Source organism: Phoenix dactylifera, chromosome 16, assembly GCF_051530095.1.
Source record: "Phoenix dactylifera cultivar Ajwa chromosome 16, Ajwa_hap1_PhDact_Kaust_v1.1, whole genome shotgun sequence".
Classification (NCBI taxonomy): Eukaryota; Viridiplantae; Streptophyta; class Magnoliopsida; order Arecales; family Arecaceae; genus Phoenix; species Phoenix dactylifera.
The window spans coordinates 15,967,477-15,982,758 of record NC_143205.1 but is presented as its reverse complement, the minus strand read 5'-3'; the positions used below and the strand labels follow the sequence as shown (position 1 = coordinate 15,982,758).

The following is a 15,282-nucleotide window of genomic DNA, read 5'->3' as shown; positions in this document are numbered from 1 at the left end:
ACTATGCATAGTTTCACAGCAGCCAGCATAGTTTGTATGGAATATGCAATTTCATGTATCATGCAAACCCAAACATTCAAAGAGCACAACATAAGTGTATACACACACACACACTGACAAAACACAAAAGAACATAAACCTTTATTTGTTTGACCCTATCTTCTTCGCTTAAGAAGCACATTCAATTACTTACAGTAACCCAGTCCACATAATAGAGTGGTTTCAACGTGTTGAAATGTTTAAAAACAAGTTTTTCTGAAGTCCAAGTGATATACCTAATGTTAGCAATTGAAGGAGCATGCAACTAAACTAAGAAGATTGCAAAGCCCCAATGCCCATTCTCTCTTCTTCGACCTCTTCATTCTACCATTAGTGCTAATTTCCATCTTTTTTCCAGTCTCTTTCTCCTTTTAGAAAAATCTATGAGAAGTTTACCATAGAAATTTCCTAAAATAATTACAAACAAAAGCATCTCAATCAAATAATTACAAACATCATTGACGAAAATTCAAGGGCCATCGCTTGGTGCACTGGTAAAGACTTGGGCTGAAAAGTGCAATAGGGCGGTTTCGAGTCCTAGGGCAATTATATTGTGCAAAATAAAAAAAGGGACAAAGGTTAGGATTGTCCCCAGTTTGCCCCTCCCAAGATCTCGGATTGCTAGGACAATGACGAGGTAATGGCCCTTTTTTCAATTTTTTAATGAGGATAACTCAAAATCAAGGTTCACCGTACTGTACCAAATTGGGCGATACGGAACGTACCATACCATACCAATTCAGTATCAATACACGGTAAGAGAGGCCAACTGATACTCAGTAAGTCGAACTGACTCCGTACCGTACCAACACAGTGATAGTGTGGCACTGGTACAGTACCGAAACGGCGTACAAGTCAAAAGAAAACACCAATAGTGGAAAGTGGTAACACAATATGAGGCATACAAGGATAAATTGGAAAGTAAAAAAAATGACCAAGAATACGAAGCCACCTCTCTATTCTAAAGAAAATATAGATTCACCCAGAAAATGGCCTTAAAGGAATCAACAACACCAACAAGATAAAGCACATTCAAAACAAAAGAAAGAGTAGGGTTCATGATTATCCACATACAACTCTTATTCCTCTTGCAATCCAGCCACTAAAAGCCTTCAAGGGTTCTCAAATGGCTCTCAAATTAAATCCTAGAAAGATTATTACCTAAAGCTATGTTCAACAAATAATACCCAAAATTGTCTATCACATCTAACCGACACTAACTAGTCTTCCCACTTCATAGCATAATCCCTTATCATCTAAACCTTTAAAGACTGCTTCTATGGTCCAATATTGACTCCATCACCACCCCAAGCATCCCCAAACATCTAGGCATCCAATATAAGCATGCATTCCTGAAGTCATATTTGCATCTCTAAATGATGAAGGCCTATTACGTGCCATATCCTCCTATAACCAGAAAAACACATACTTAAGACCTTAGAAAATCATGTGCTAAAATAACTAATTTAAAATTATACAGAATATGCTAGTCAGCTCTAACCATCCCAAGCCTTACCAATATGACAAATACACATCTAACACTACAACCACTATGGATCATACATCTATGTCCCATATATCGCACACTAACACTAATAGTACACAAAATCACCAGACTAAACTCACAACTGCATGGATCCTAACATATGGGACACTAGTGTACTATTAGTGTTAGCATGTGTTGGAGGGAACTTGGATACTTAAATAGGGCCAAGGATTCCAATTACCCACATTCTGGCTAGCTTTGTTTGCAAGAAACCCTAGGTTGTTACAAATAGTATCGCACCCAAACTAGCCCACATTCCATGTGTCACTAGGGGCCACTGCAGCATAGACCCTTTTGGACAAACCAAGAGCCAATCATTGTGTTCGTGATTTGTTTGTGATTGGACTCATCCCTTAGCAAGAAAGCAAGGGCAAAATGTTGGGTGCTACATGAGGAACTGTTTAGGCATGACTTTTAGTCCCACATTGGTTTTGCATTAGGAAGAACTTAGATACTTAAACGGTGCTTAGCACCCCAATTTGTAACTTTCTAGCTAGCCCATGTTGGATGAGGTCTTGAATAGTTTCCAAAAAAATAAGGAACAAAACTTACCACTAATAAAATAGGGCGGCCCTGTGTACAAGGCTCCCGCCAATGCAGGGTTGGGGAGGGTCAAATGTATGTAGGCTCATCCCCGCATGCAGAGAAGCTATTTCCATATATTTCCATGTTTCAAAACCATGACATGCAGAACACATTGGAGCAACCTTATCATTGTACCAAAGCACACCCTCCAAAACTTACCACTGATCAAATACATAAAAATCATAACCAACATAATCTCAAAGAATAACTAAAAGATTCATTCATCTAATCTCTTGCACAGAGAGAAGACTAAACAGAGATAGAATTAAGCATTTACCAGAAAAGATCTTGACCATTAAACCTCAATGGTGCAATTTGCATGAAATATACATCTTTTTTGAAACTATAGGGTCTTTTTCAAAATTTATTTCCTATTGCACAGGGCTGTCTGAATATTATTTTGCTTTTAGAAAGCTAATCATGACTCACATCTTGTCTAACAATTTTAAATTAAAAATCAACTGTGTACCATTTCGAGTCTAAGAAGTATTTTCTACTTGCCAGCATAGGATCCTAGAGGATTTCTGGATTTTTTGAAACTAAATATCTCTTTTTTGGTTGCAATGGAACTGAAAGAAGGGCAATTTGGTTATCAGAAGGCCCACCTACACAAGAGCATGTGGATTAGAAAGAAAGGTCTGGTCAGAAACCTTCTCCCCTTATAATAGTACAGATATTTCAATCATCCTAAAATCATCCTAGATCAGATGAAGATTGCAAATACACATTACTAAGTACTAACATAATTAAAATCCTCACTTGATAAAAACCCCAGAACATGACTTGTTTCCATGGAACCATAAGATGAATGAATATTGCTTGAAAACATCAATTTACAAGTTTCTCTGTGACTTCAGTTGCAGACCTTTAACTTCATATTTATAGCAAGGCTTCAAGTAAGTAGACTGCCAACTCAATTTCATACTTGGTAGGGAAGACAGTTGTAATCGTTATTCAATTTTAAAGACTGAACATCACTCTTCACACCCAAACAAGGAAATAGCATGTGAAACCTAGCAATGGCACTCATGGATGTCTGTCCAATGGACAGTTTCAGAACATGCAGTGATAATCAAAACACTATGCAGGTCTTCCAGCCAAGAGCAGCAGGATCAGAACTCAAACATTAAGAATTCAATAAAACCTACCAGAACATCAAACTCACATGGTTATAACTTTTGACAGCAGTTCATAAGTAAATTGATTGGTGCAGCAAACAAAACCAATACGGGGCTTTTAGATTTATGTTCAATATAGATAACAAGAAATTACGGACCGGTTCTGCCTCAACAGGTAAGCCAAGTCGTGCCTGAGCATTTGCAATGGTAAGAACAACATTTTCACGCTGGTTCTGAATGTTATCCCTCTGCACATACAGAATCAAATACGTCAGATAGTTAAAGACAAAATAGTTTTGAATACACCTCATGCATGTGAGAGGGACAGATGCCTATGATCCCCCATCTGATTAAAGCTTCTTTCAATTATTTAACTTCATACATACACTCCTAATTTCTCCCAACTCTCTATCCCCTTAAGAGCAAAAACCAAAACAAGGGGTGTATTTATTAAAAGATTTTAATCTATAAAGATGTGGAGATGGTAGCATCGGTCATTCGAGCCAAGGAAATTGCTCTACAATAGTAGAAATGAAACCAGAACAAAAGGAAGACATAATACACTACTGCAAGAACAAGACACGGAAAGAAAAATACACTTGATTTTAGCAATGTAATTAGTAATTACCTTCCTATATATCTCTGCCATTTCAACACCATGAATTTATCTTGCCAAATTAAATAAATATGGACTGCATGCAACTGACTCGTGCCAGTGGCTCATACACAGTTGCAGGTATATTATGATTGCTTGTTTACAGACTGGATGGTTGAGTTATACAATCTAGACTACCCAAAACTATATGAAAATTATACTACTCATTTCATGGATAAATATCAACAGGCAAAGGAAACCAGTTTGACTGACAACTGAATATGAAGGAGGTCAAACCTTTTCTCATTCAGGCTCTGGCCCAGCATTGGCAACATTTAGATCTATGCTCTGGCCGATGCTAACATGAATAGAAGTTGCAACAACAGATTCAAAAAAGTTTGCAGTAGGACCAAGGATTGCCCAAAACAGGAACCGTTGGCAACTAAGGACTCATAAAATCCAACCTCAAATAGTTGCAACAAGGTTTAATAGCTATGGTATGGTTGTCCACAGTTTACATTCATATTCATGTCAATAAAAGGCAACGAGAGACTAGAAGTTTGTAGTTGAAGGACATGATCACAAAACAGCAGAAAATAACATGCAAACATGAAATGCAGTCACCTGTTGCCTTCAGAAAATTTGGCTTGCAATGTAAGCTTTGCGTGTTTCTCAATCTTTTCCCACAGACAACTTTTTTTTTATTTTCATTTATTCTTTTCACCTTTTTTTTAGGATAAAATTTGCCACTCATACATTACATGGTAGATATACATCAACTAATACACATGATTCTGGGTTGGTTTTGGATTAGTTATCACATTCCTCTTCATAAGGATTTAGAAGCACATGCTTGGGAAACTAGGAAAGACAGAAAAAAGAGCACAATAAATAAAGGAAAACACCGTTGTCAGAGCAATTTTTGCCCCTTCATGCTCATTGATGGTTTTGCCCCACTAAAACAAGTGGGAGGAAAAGTTTTTAAAACACCAAAGTTACTCTCTCTTCAATGCCCCACCTTACCTCCTCCCTTTCCCTATTCAAGAACAGCATTCAAAGGGAAAATAAAAATAACAGAAAGGAAAACCTTCATTACCTTTTTACTATAACCAATTTCTCCTCCCCTATCTAACAATTTTTTTAATACCTTTTTGGAGAATACTCTTTCATTTGATCTCAAACCAGGTATATATGCCACATTAAAATATTTATTCTCATAAAAATTCTTTGCAAAATATCAATTATGTTACCATCACATTATCCTCCTGATTCATAAAATAAAGTATCAAAATATAATGCTAAAAGTAAAAAACTTAACATCATAGAAAATAAGTATACCGTTAGAATTTACCTTCTTAACTTAAATAAACATCGATACATTTTTTCAATCTCTATTTTTTCTCTTTGCAGCCCTCTATAACTTGGCTTCTTTGCTTGGTTAATTCCTTGCTTCTCAGCATCCTATTTCAATAAAACTACTCACCATTCCATCGTCGTTGTTGGTTAGTATGACTTTGTGTTTCATTCTTATAGATGTCAACTTACTCTCCATTATTCCATTCTCTCGCACACTTCGTCGTGCTGCCCTCTGCCTCGAAAACAATCCCATCCACCACCCATATTTCATATTGGTGCCATTTGAGTTCTGACAGCAAGGTTGGAGAACACAGAGTTTCCAATCATATCTAACAAGAAGTTTGTAAAGCCTATATCAGACCTCTAGGCTGAGACATGGTCTTGGCTGGATATCTGAATTCTCAAGGCTTATGTTCAGATCTTAACCAGAACTGAGGTTTTCGAGCAGCTGTGAAATGCCAGAGCTGATTTCCATCTGTATCCAAGGTTTTGGCTAAAGTTCAAATGGCTGCTCTGAAGGTGCTCTCATAATCCACTATTTTCTAGACCTTGCTTCCAGCACGGTCTCACCTTCATCGCTGAGCTCCAATGCGAATGCATGCTCTTGTTCTTGAATAAACCGAATCTAATGCTGGGGCTGAAGCAATTAGTGTTGGTGCTGGGGATTGGGCTGGGGAAGACCAAGCTCTGCTGAACTTCGTGTTTTCTCCCCCATTCCCCAGAGAACCATCTTGAGAGTAGTTTTCTTTTGCTTGCAACTCCACAAGAGAAAGGGAAGGACAGACTGATCGATTGCAGTACACAAGAAAAGGGCTTTTCTGGTATTATGTTAAAAACTCTTCACTTTCTCTTGTTTTAAGAGGGCAAGACCATCAATAGACTCAAAAGCTATGTTCATGGGTTCAGGAATGAGGAACAGATGCAGGTATTGGTCTGGAGGTCAGGTCCAATATCTCAATTAACAGGGACCCAACAAGAAAAGGATCCAAAACTGGGTACAGGTACAAGGACATGTCATCTTGGCCATGTCTTGTTTAAGTTTTAGTTCATGTTGCATATTTTGTACACATTTATCCCTTGCTATACACAGTTATGTCTATTTTATATAAATTTACTTTTTGGTTTACATGAGGGTCAAGGACCGACAAATAACTTTTAATAAAAACCAAGAATTGGGATAAATAATTGTATCGATTTTCCTTAATGATGAATAAGTATGAAACAGGCACTGAAGCTTACTTTGTTAGCTTAAAAAGCTGCCGTCCCAGCTTCCCATCTATGTTTCATTTGCAACCCGTTTGCATCTTATGTTTTTATTAAACCATAACCCACCCCCAGGCTCCTCCACTTTCCCCTTTCTCATTTCTCTCGCACCCATGGCCTCCATCATCGCTCGATGGAATCCATCAACCACCAGTGTCCTACTTCCACCAGTGATCTCGTCAGCTGATCGAACCCACCGACAACTTGCCTCATCCCAGGTGAGTGCCCACAATCCTTAGGTTCACGGACAACCAGGTCCAATGGTATTGGCAACATGTCCAGCTCGCTTCCAGTACCAATACCTGTGTCATGTCGTATTGACACAGGTACATCAGGGTAGAATGGCCAGTGCGGGTGTCATAGCTTAAAAGAGCAATAAATTGCTCTCACATAGTATTCTTAGCTCTAGTAATATCAATTCCTATACAAAAGCATGCAATGTAGCACAAAAGAGAAAAAGTGGGTGGAAACTTTGAAAGAAGGTTAAGTTATGGGTTAAGCTCCTAAATGAGCTGGAGAGAAGTCTGGATTTAGGCTGGACAGACAGAAAAATAGTTAATGAGACCAAGAAGGCTTGTATGCAAAAGGTAAGAGTGCATTTGAATTGGCCTTCGATATTAACTCCCAAGTAACAACCCCAAACATTTTGGAGAAAGCTTCTTCTATATTATTATCTTTGTATGGCTTAACAATGACTTTATAGTGATTTGTTTCATACAATTTTTCCAACGCATGACTAGGTCAGTATATCAACTTTACAAGTGGCATCTCAAAACAATGTCAAAATTAATTTACATATTATAGCTCAAGGTTCGCAGTCCAAAATAATTCCTCACACAACTTCACTGAATTAAAGCAACATATCAAGTCTTTTAAACAAACTAAGGAACATGATTTTCCTTATAGCACACTAACAAGAAATTAAATGAGCCTCAAACAAGTTAGTGGCCAGAGAAGAAACACAAACCTGAAAGCCAAATACAAACTCCAAGAGGTCAAACATATCTGGTCTTCTCAGCTGAGGAGCAACAAATTCAGCAGGAAGCCGAGGGAAGTCTGGAGCGTACCCAATTGCAGATATTGCAGCTTTGACCTACATGAATCACAATGTAAGTTACAAAGCTATGGTGTATAGAACTAGGAAATGCAATACATTCTTTGCCAAAAAAAAGGTAAAAGAAATAAGTTAAAAAAGATACGCGCCCATGCACATGAAGATGTGCATGTGCATGCATGTATGTGTATTTATGTATGTATTGACATTACATCGATTTCATACTTTGCCAACAATCTGACATTACATCGATTTCAACAGTCTACTACTACGCCAGTATCAAATTAGAGACAATAATTTCACCTAACTTCATGTGGATCCTATTTAATGTGATGACAGAATGCTTGGGACGTGGATCCTATTTAATGTGATGACAGAATGCTTGGGAAAGCAATGTAAAACAATGAAAAGAAAATAAAGGAAGCATGAAGCATATAATAATTGATTTTCAGAAGCATAAAATGAAAATTGCATGGAAAGAAAACGATAAATATGTCACCTGAACAAGAACAAGAAATAGAAGACTTCAATCTCTGGGATGGCTTGACGAAATTTAGTCACACTTTTTTCATCTACTATCTATTGGTATAATTTAACCAACATTAAGATTTTGTTGTGCAGAAAATTGGCGTATAGCAAAAATATATTGCACTTCAATATGCCAAAAGTAAGAAAAATGATTTAATGAAATAGTGCCAAATCCTACTCAACAAAAACACTAACACGCACACACACAAACACTGAATATTAGCAAGAGGAATATCTGGGAATCAGTGTGAAAATGCCAAGTCTACATGCCAAGATTTAACGAATTCAAAAAATTAATCATGGAAATGTCACCTACACCCAGTTCCTATCTCCACTATCAGACATTCATAATGCACATGTCACTCCAAACATACTCTTTCTGCATAAGAAAAACTTTTTTAAAAAAGAATTCCAATAATACAGTAATCACCAAGAAAAAAAATCATGAAGTTTGGTGAACATTCTCTAGAAGTTGAGAAGATGAAAGCATTAAAAAATCACCTCTCAGGTTTTGGAAAGTCAACCAAATTAGGGATCACTTGAAAAAGCATGAAAGGCAACATAGAAACTGATCATACCAGCACATTCTGCCAAATCCTTCTATTATTCTTTAACAAAATATTTTCTATATTACAAATCACTCTTGTCACCTGTTCATTTTGTTCACCCTATTTAAACTCTAAAGATGGTTCAATTTGAATCAAGAACAAGCATTTAAAGCCCATTTATGCAACTTAACAACAATTTAGCTTATCTATACATCACAAACTTCAAAATGATACTGTTTTTGTATGCAATGTCATAATTTTAAATGAAATAAGGATCATAACTTGACAAGCAATTACTCGTTTTTATTCTGCATGACCTCTTCTTAACTATCAGATCTGGAAGGATATATAGAGCCACCCAACTACCTTTAAAAGCTATAGTTATGCTGCCCAACTCCTTTTGTCATAATCTAACAGATTGTACAAACTCATAATTTAAGTACAAGACATGCAAACAAGAGAACACACACCTCAGGGAAGAAGCTGATAGCATTGGTCAAAGAGGGTGCATCAAGAGGTACAATATTGTATCGTGTAGGTTCTCTCAGCGTCGCATCAGACCTCTTGATTTTCTTTATCTGTAATAAGCCACCAAAAAGCAATTAAGGAAAAAAAAGATAATACTAAAATATAATACCAACAGCCAGAATTAAGCATGCTATATACGGAAAGAGTGCATTAATCTGTCATGCCAAAATACCATAAAACATTGAATAATGATAATTCAACAATTGCATTTCAAATCTTGTACATTGAATTGCAGGTGACTAAGCACATGGACACCTAATATTTGCAGTACCAAAGTTTAATCTACTATCTCAAGGTATGCATATCCCCATGTATGAGCTCGTGAGCATATTACCTCCTCCATAATGAGTCTACCCACTCCATCAGTAGCTGAATCACGGACAAGTAACTCCAAAACATCAATTAAGGCCCACACAGTCGCATAAATCTTCTTCATTTCTACAGCCCTTGTTTCAAACCTAAGTTCAGAAAGTTCAGAAGCAAAGTCAAACCATATTACACTAGTAATCAAGATTTAACGAAAAAGCAAAATGCATAAAACTTGAATATAATTTGAAAGAAAATTGAAGAGATAAGAGCAAATAATCAGTTCATGAGCAATAAAGTATATTATCAACAAAAAATACAATAATTATAACCGTAATTAGCAAGACAGGTAACCTACTAAATAAGGCTTAAAGATTCTATATTCCCTTCCATCAAAGGTTGAATCCTCAAATGTACCAATTCTTGAAATCCCTTCTCTCTCTTCCTTCAGCAGTTCATCACCATAGTAACTAAAGAATACCAAGTCAAAGTCATGGAGGCATGATAATGGCATGTTCTAAGAGTGAACACTAACAATAAAAGATTATAAAAATGAAAATGTGATAGCATTGTTGAAGTGGACCTTAAAATAGATGAGACATAGTGGCTAGACAAAGCACAAAATGAGGTACAAGAAAAAAGCTGCCTAGTAAACCATTTGAATCTCATGGAAGTAGGAACAGTAGAAGAAAGACAGTGTTCAAACAACCAATTATGAACCTGTGAGGACCTGTGCGAGCATTTGTTTAGTCCCAATGGGCAACGCACTAGGTAACACCTTTTTTTTTTGCTGAAAAAAGGGGATGGGGGGAAAAAGGGGCAAGCCCACCCCCGCGTAGCAGCCCTCACTGGGCCCCCACCCTGCCAGGAGAATGTTCGATGCGGGTAGAAATGACCATGTGTTGAGCACCCCGGCCGGTTTTACTCATACCCTCCCCACCCGTGGGTCCAGCTCAGTTACCCCTCTGGGCTCCAACACGAACCCTCCGTGTGAGTACGTCACACCTAACACCACCAAGGCTACCAGCCGACTAGTAGCGCTTCCAAACCCCGTGTCCAGGCGTGGGGCATCCGATCCCCAAATTTAATCGACGCCCGCATGTTCAGAACCTGGATCCACTTGGTTGGAAGCAAACGCCCCATTCCAACTGAGCTACCACCTTGGTGGCTAGGTAACACCTTTCAGCTAACCTTTTTCGATAATCCGAGTTGTTGCGAATGGTATCAAAATAGACCTATCTTATAACTCATGTGGACTTGGGGACACTGCAACATGGGCCCATTTGGGTTACCCTAAGCTAATCATCGTGTTTGTTATTAGATTTGTGGTACTTATAATTGGATTTGAATGGATTTGGACGCATAGCTTAGCGAGGATATCAAGGCTTAAACTTGGGGAAAAGTGAGGACCCGTATAGACGTGTATTTAGTTCCACATTGGTTATGCACTAGGTAAATCTTGGATGCCTATACAGGGCCAAAAAATCTAAATAACATCTTTTGACTAGTCTTTTTGGGCAAGATCTAGGATTGTCACAGAATCCCCGCATCATGATGCTAAGACGGATGGGTTTGTGAAGCATTGAACATGATTGCTCCAAGGAGCATCTTAGGGATATCATAGAAGGTAAACAAAATTATAACAGCAAAAAAAAAATGTGTTTTTGAGCAGTTTATTGAAAAGCTGATGTTTAACTGTCAAATAACATTGGTCTAGATTTATCCGATAACGAAGAAAAATCTATCTTTCAAAAAATTAATTTCTTAGGTCTGGTAGCAAAAGACTTATTTCATTTCTGAGCCCGCATGGACTGATATTTTTTCATTTGAAGGTGATATTTCCAGTTACAGAAGATAAGCCTATGACTTTCAGCACAAGACCACCGTTAGAAGGATAAAAGCTACTGTTATATTCGGATTGATTAGCAAAATAAGTAAGAAAGGAAAATCTAGGATTTCTTGGAGTAGTTGGGGCAATTGACTCCTCCTTATGGATCAAATTTTGTGTGTTATGCCACCTACTTGCTCAAGTTTCCCACCAACTGCCTCCCTAGTGTTGCTGCATTTGAATCATAAAGTAGGTTTACGATAAATAGCACTAGCCCATGAAATTGGGAAGCAAAGTGATTACCAAGTAAAAGGCATATTACAACTTGCAAAGAGACTAAATCCACATATGGTGTGCATGGATGGAGAACCAATAAAATCAAACTAAACTGTTAGAGCCAACACCTTTCTTATTCAATGGAAAACGGTTCATGGTAATTGTCAATAACCCAGAATGAAGACAATATAAATAGGGAAGAGAGTTTTTGCAAACAAGACTCGGGCAGGTCATGTTTAGTATTTTGGAATCATGAGCAAATGACAGGCTACTATGCTAGCCAAACAGCTAGGGGCCATTCTAATTTGATCATCTTACCTATCTATGTCATCCTTATGGATTCATCTCACTCATTTAGGACCATCACATTAACCCTTCTTCAGCTATCCTAAGCTGTTTAGAATTTCATACTGGAGCATGATGTTGAGTATTTGTCAGATACTAATAACTGCATGTAGAAGGCAAATCGTCTAAATATTAAACTTGGTTTTAGCAGAACATTGAAGAAAGAGATCTATACATAGCAAAGCTCATCTATTTTTGCTTAAAGAAAATTTTCTTTGGAGCATGAATTTCAAGACCTATCTTTGACCATATATCAAAAGGTCACCTACGATTTGTGCAGGCAACCACCTAGGCCTTTGGACAACCCAACCACCTATGCTACCAATACTTTCCAGGCCTTCAAGCAAGGCAACCGCCCAAGTGCCTAAATTGGTGGCTAGGCAGGCGACGTGCCACATAGGGTCCACCTTTGTCTTGGATGGACACCTTGCCTATAGGTTTATTGAAAGCACTATAATCATTTAACTAATTCCCTCTCCAAGAAAAAAATGTACTCACTTAGTGAGAGAGGTTGAGTCTGTTTCTAACAATTATTTTTGGCACTATTGATGCTTGAACATGTTATGTTTCTAAGAAGCTTTCAATACTTAAAAGCACATGTCCAAAAACTATTAAGGAAAACTTAAGTAAATAAATCACAAATTTCGTTAGCATAACTTATGTAGGTGACAACCTCATTGTTTATCAATATTACAATAATTGATGCCCCATTCATAACCTATTTACATAAAAATTTGTCAATTTTTTCGAAACTCGTATTTAGGTGCCCGCTTATTGCTTATGTGCTCTTCCTAGGCCTTTAAAAGGGTCAATGGCTAGGACTATCAACGCAATTTCACAATCTTCAGATCAGTAGCTGAGAATTTGGCAGCATGTATTTAATTTTATTTTTTTTTTTGCATTACGGTTCTCTATTTTCTTCCCTTTGACAACATTTCCATCAGACTGCCATCAAATGGAAAAACTAGGAAGGAAAGTTACAAACAAGTGCAATTAGGGAACCTTCAAACAAGCATAAGCATTTTCCATAGGCACATCTTGAAGTAAGGAGACATCCAATCTTATTGAAATTGACATTTAGATTGGCAGAAATACAGTAGGATCAAATTTCTATTTTATTAAAAAAATATAATATCTGGTTTCTTATGCCGCATGTCTACCAATAAGAATAAAACACTTTTCAACTTTGGAAGAGAAATGTATACTCTGTGCTAAATGTTCCTGATTCCCTCCATCTTTCTTGCTCCTTTTGGATATCATCAACTCGATGACGCCTCTTGTAGCTTAGATAAAATTTCCACAGGTTCTCAATATCACGTTGACGATCAATTGCGGTTCCATCCTTCATAGCAAGCTTTTGCTGCAATAAATCAAGTCAATCCAACAAGGTTACAACAAGATTGAGCAAATTAACATTTAATGCACGGTGAAAAGTTGTAAACTTGTGACAAGATGGGTGTTAATACCTGGATAACAGACATTAAACCGGTCTTGAACTGCAGCACACCTCTTCCCTCACTGCTAGGGTCCAAATTTTGTGCCATTGTATATGCTTGCTCACAAACTGTACAAGGAAAAGTAATTTTGAGACGCTAGCAGTGATAGGGGCCAACCAGCATGAACACATGATAGACAAATTGCACATGCAAACCCCCCACCCCCAGGAAATATACACGCCCATCATTGTAATCATGTTTTTAAACAAAATTTGGTCAAGCAGCCAAGAAAAGAACTTTCGATCGAGAAAAAGAGAGAACTCACGAATTCTAGCGATATTTGGGTCCTCATCCTGGATATCTTCCGCAGCTTGCAGAATCTGGTCGATGTTGGTGGAAACAAGGGAAGGCGGAACGGCGCCGGCGAGCCCGGCGGCGGCCCGACCGGCGCCCTGGCCGGCGCTCCGGAGCTGCTCCCGCCGGAGCGTCGCCCGCACGAGGCGCTCCCAGTTCTCGAACACCCTAGCCCTCGACCGCATCGCCGGATGAGGAGGAAACCCTAGCCCGTGACTAAAGCGAAAGATTCCGGGGACGGAAAGAGAGGAGAAGGCAGATCGGAGAACAGAAATAGACGAATTAGGGATTCGGAGAGGGGGGTCTAGGGTTTGGAGACAGGGGAAATGGGGGAGACGAGGCACGCGGATCGGGAATCCGTTCGCGAGAAAAGGGGACGAGTGGGGGAGAACAGGAGGGAGTGCAGAACTCTGACGCGTTATTCGTGAGGGGACCTTTTTCAAAATATACCCTGAGGTTTCTTGATAGAACTTTTTTCTGGGGAACCCACTTGACACCCAACCTAATAGGCTCGTGTGGGACCCGCGTACTAAGTGAGGGCGCCGAAGTGGGTTTCAAAGATTCCTTTGCCATTTTATATTCGCCATGATTGGACTAGGATAATTTTGACCGTAGGATCTGTTTCTGATTATAAATTTAGCGAAAAGGACGGTGGACGATGTTAGGACGGACAAAGGAAGTACCTTCGTTACGAAGGCGTTAGCGATGGAGTGGAAAATTTAGGACAAAAGGAAAGAGTACAAAATTAACCTTACGTCTTCTTTCCTTTTTTTGAAACAACGGAGGAGCTAACTTTGTGGCCGTTAATATGACGGTTTTGAAATGTTGATGCCGGTGGAGGGCTGTGATGTAACAGCACGTTCACCTGATGGTGATGTAACAGGAAGCGGGCATGTACTGTTGACACGTCCACCACGGCGCTCAGCGGAGGTTTCAACTCCGTTTTCTTCCTGCGTCTAACGCCTCCTATCTAGAAAAAAAATAAATAGAAGAACTATCCACAGCACGAGATCAGATCGGTGTCCCCATTTTGTCCCCATCCAAAACACCCTCCGGATTAAAAAAAAAAAAAAAAAAAAAGCTTCTCATTCTCTAGCTCTGCCGCTCTTAACCCCTCACCACCGAAGACCGAAGTCCGGTTCGAGCGAGCTGCACTGCCCACGAGGTCTGGTTGGCCAGAAATACTCGCGGCGAACGACGAATATCGCTAAAACTTATGATCGAGAGTACCCATGTTCAGGTGGAAGAGTTGTGTTACACCATCTCCGTTGGAGGGACCTTGATAGCTCGGAATATCTGTGGTTCCTACTCTGTTTCGGCATTATTCCGTACGGTATTTTTCACCTGGAAGTCCCCACCCCCCAGCTTCCTAAAGGTCAACTTTGATGGGTCAATCCTAAATGGTGGCACGAGAGGAGCGTGGGTTTTGTTATTCAGAACCCGTTTGCCAGGGTTGTAGGTGCTGATGGTAGTCAGTTATTTGACACTTCGGTTCCGAGTGCAGAGCTGAGAGCTGCCTAGGCGGGTCTTCGCTATGCCCGGTGCGTGTTACAGGCTAGGTCCATCATCCTGAAGAG

General features: G+C 39.0%; 1 protein-coding gene across 3 annotated transcripts in view; it reads right to left on the bottom strand.

Moving 5' to 3' along the window:
* Window positions 1-14,116, bottom strand: part of GSL8 (glucan synthase-like 8) — a 61,700-nt gene extending 47,584 nt beyond the window's left edge. For 2 of the 3 annotated variants that reach the window (XM_026804395.4, XM_008790448.6), the window contains exons 1-7: window positions 13,677-14,116; window positions 13,382-13,479; window positions 13,121-13,275; window positions 9,495-9,618; window positions 9,103-9,210; window positions 7,470-7,595; window positions 3,447-3,536 (exon numbers count right to left, since the gene is read on the bottom strand). In XM_026804395.4, coding sequence (XP_026660196.3) covers window positions 3,447-3,536; window positions 7,470-7,595; window positions 9,103-9,210; window positions 9,495-9,618; window positions 13,121-13,275; window positions 13,382-13,479; window positions 13,677-13,890 — 915 coding nt within the window. In that variant the 5' untranslated portion in view covers window positions 13,891-14,116. Of the gene's footprint in view, window positions 1-3,446; window positions 3,537-7,469; window positions 7,596-9,102; window positions 9,211-9,494; window positions 9,619-9,824; window positions 9,925-13,120; window positions 13,276-13,381; window positions 13,480-13,676 lie in introns of those variants that run through there. The other variant, XM_088712570.2, reaches the window with a different exon arrangement.
* Window positions 14,117-15,282: the final 1,166 nt, after the last annotated feature.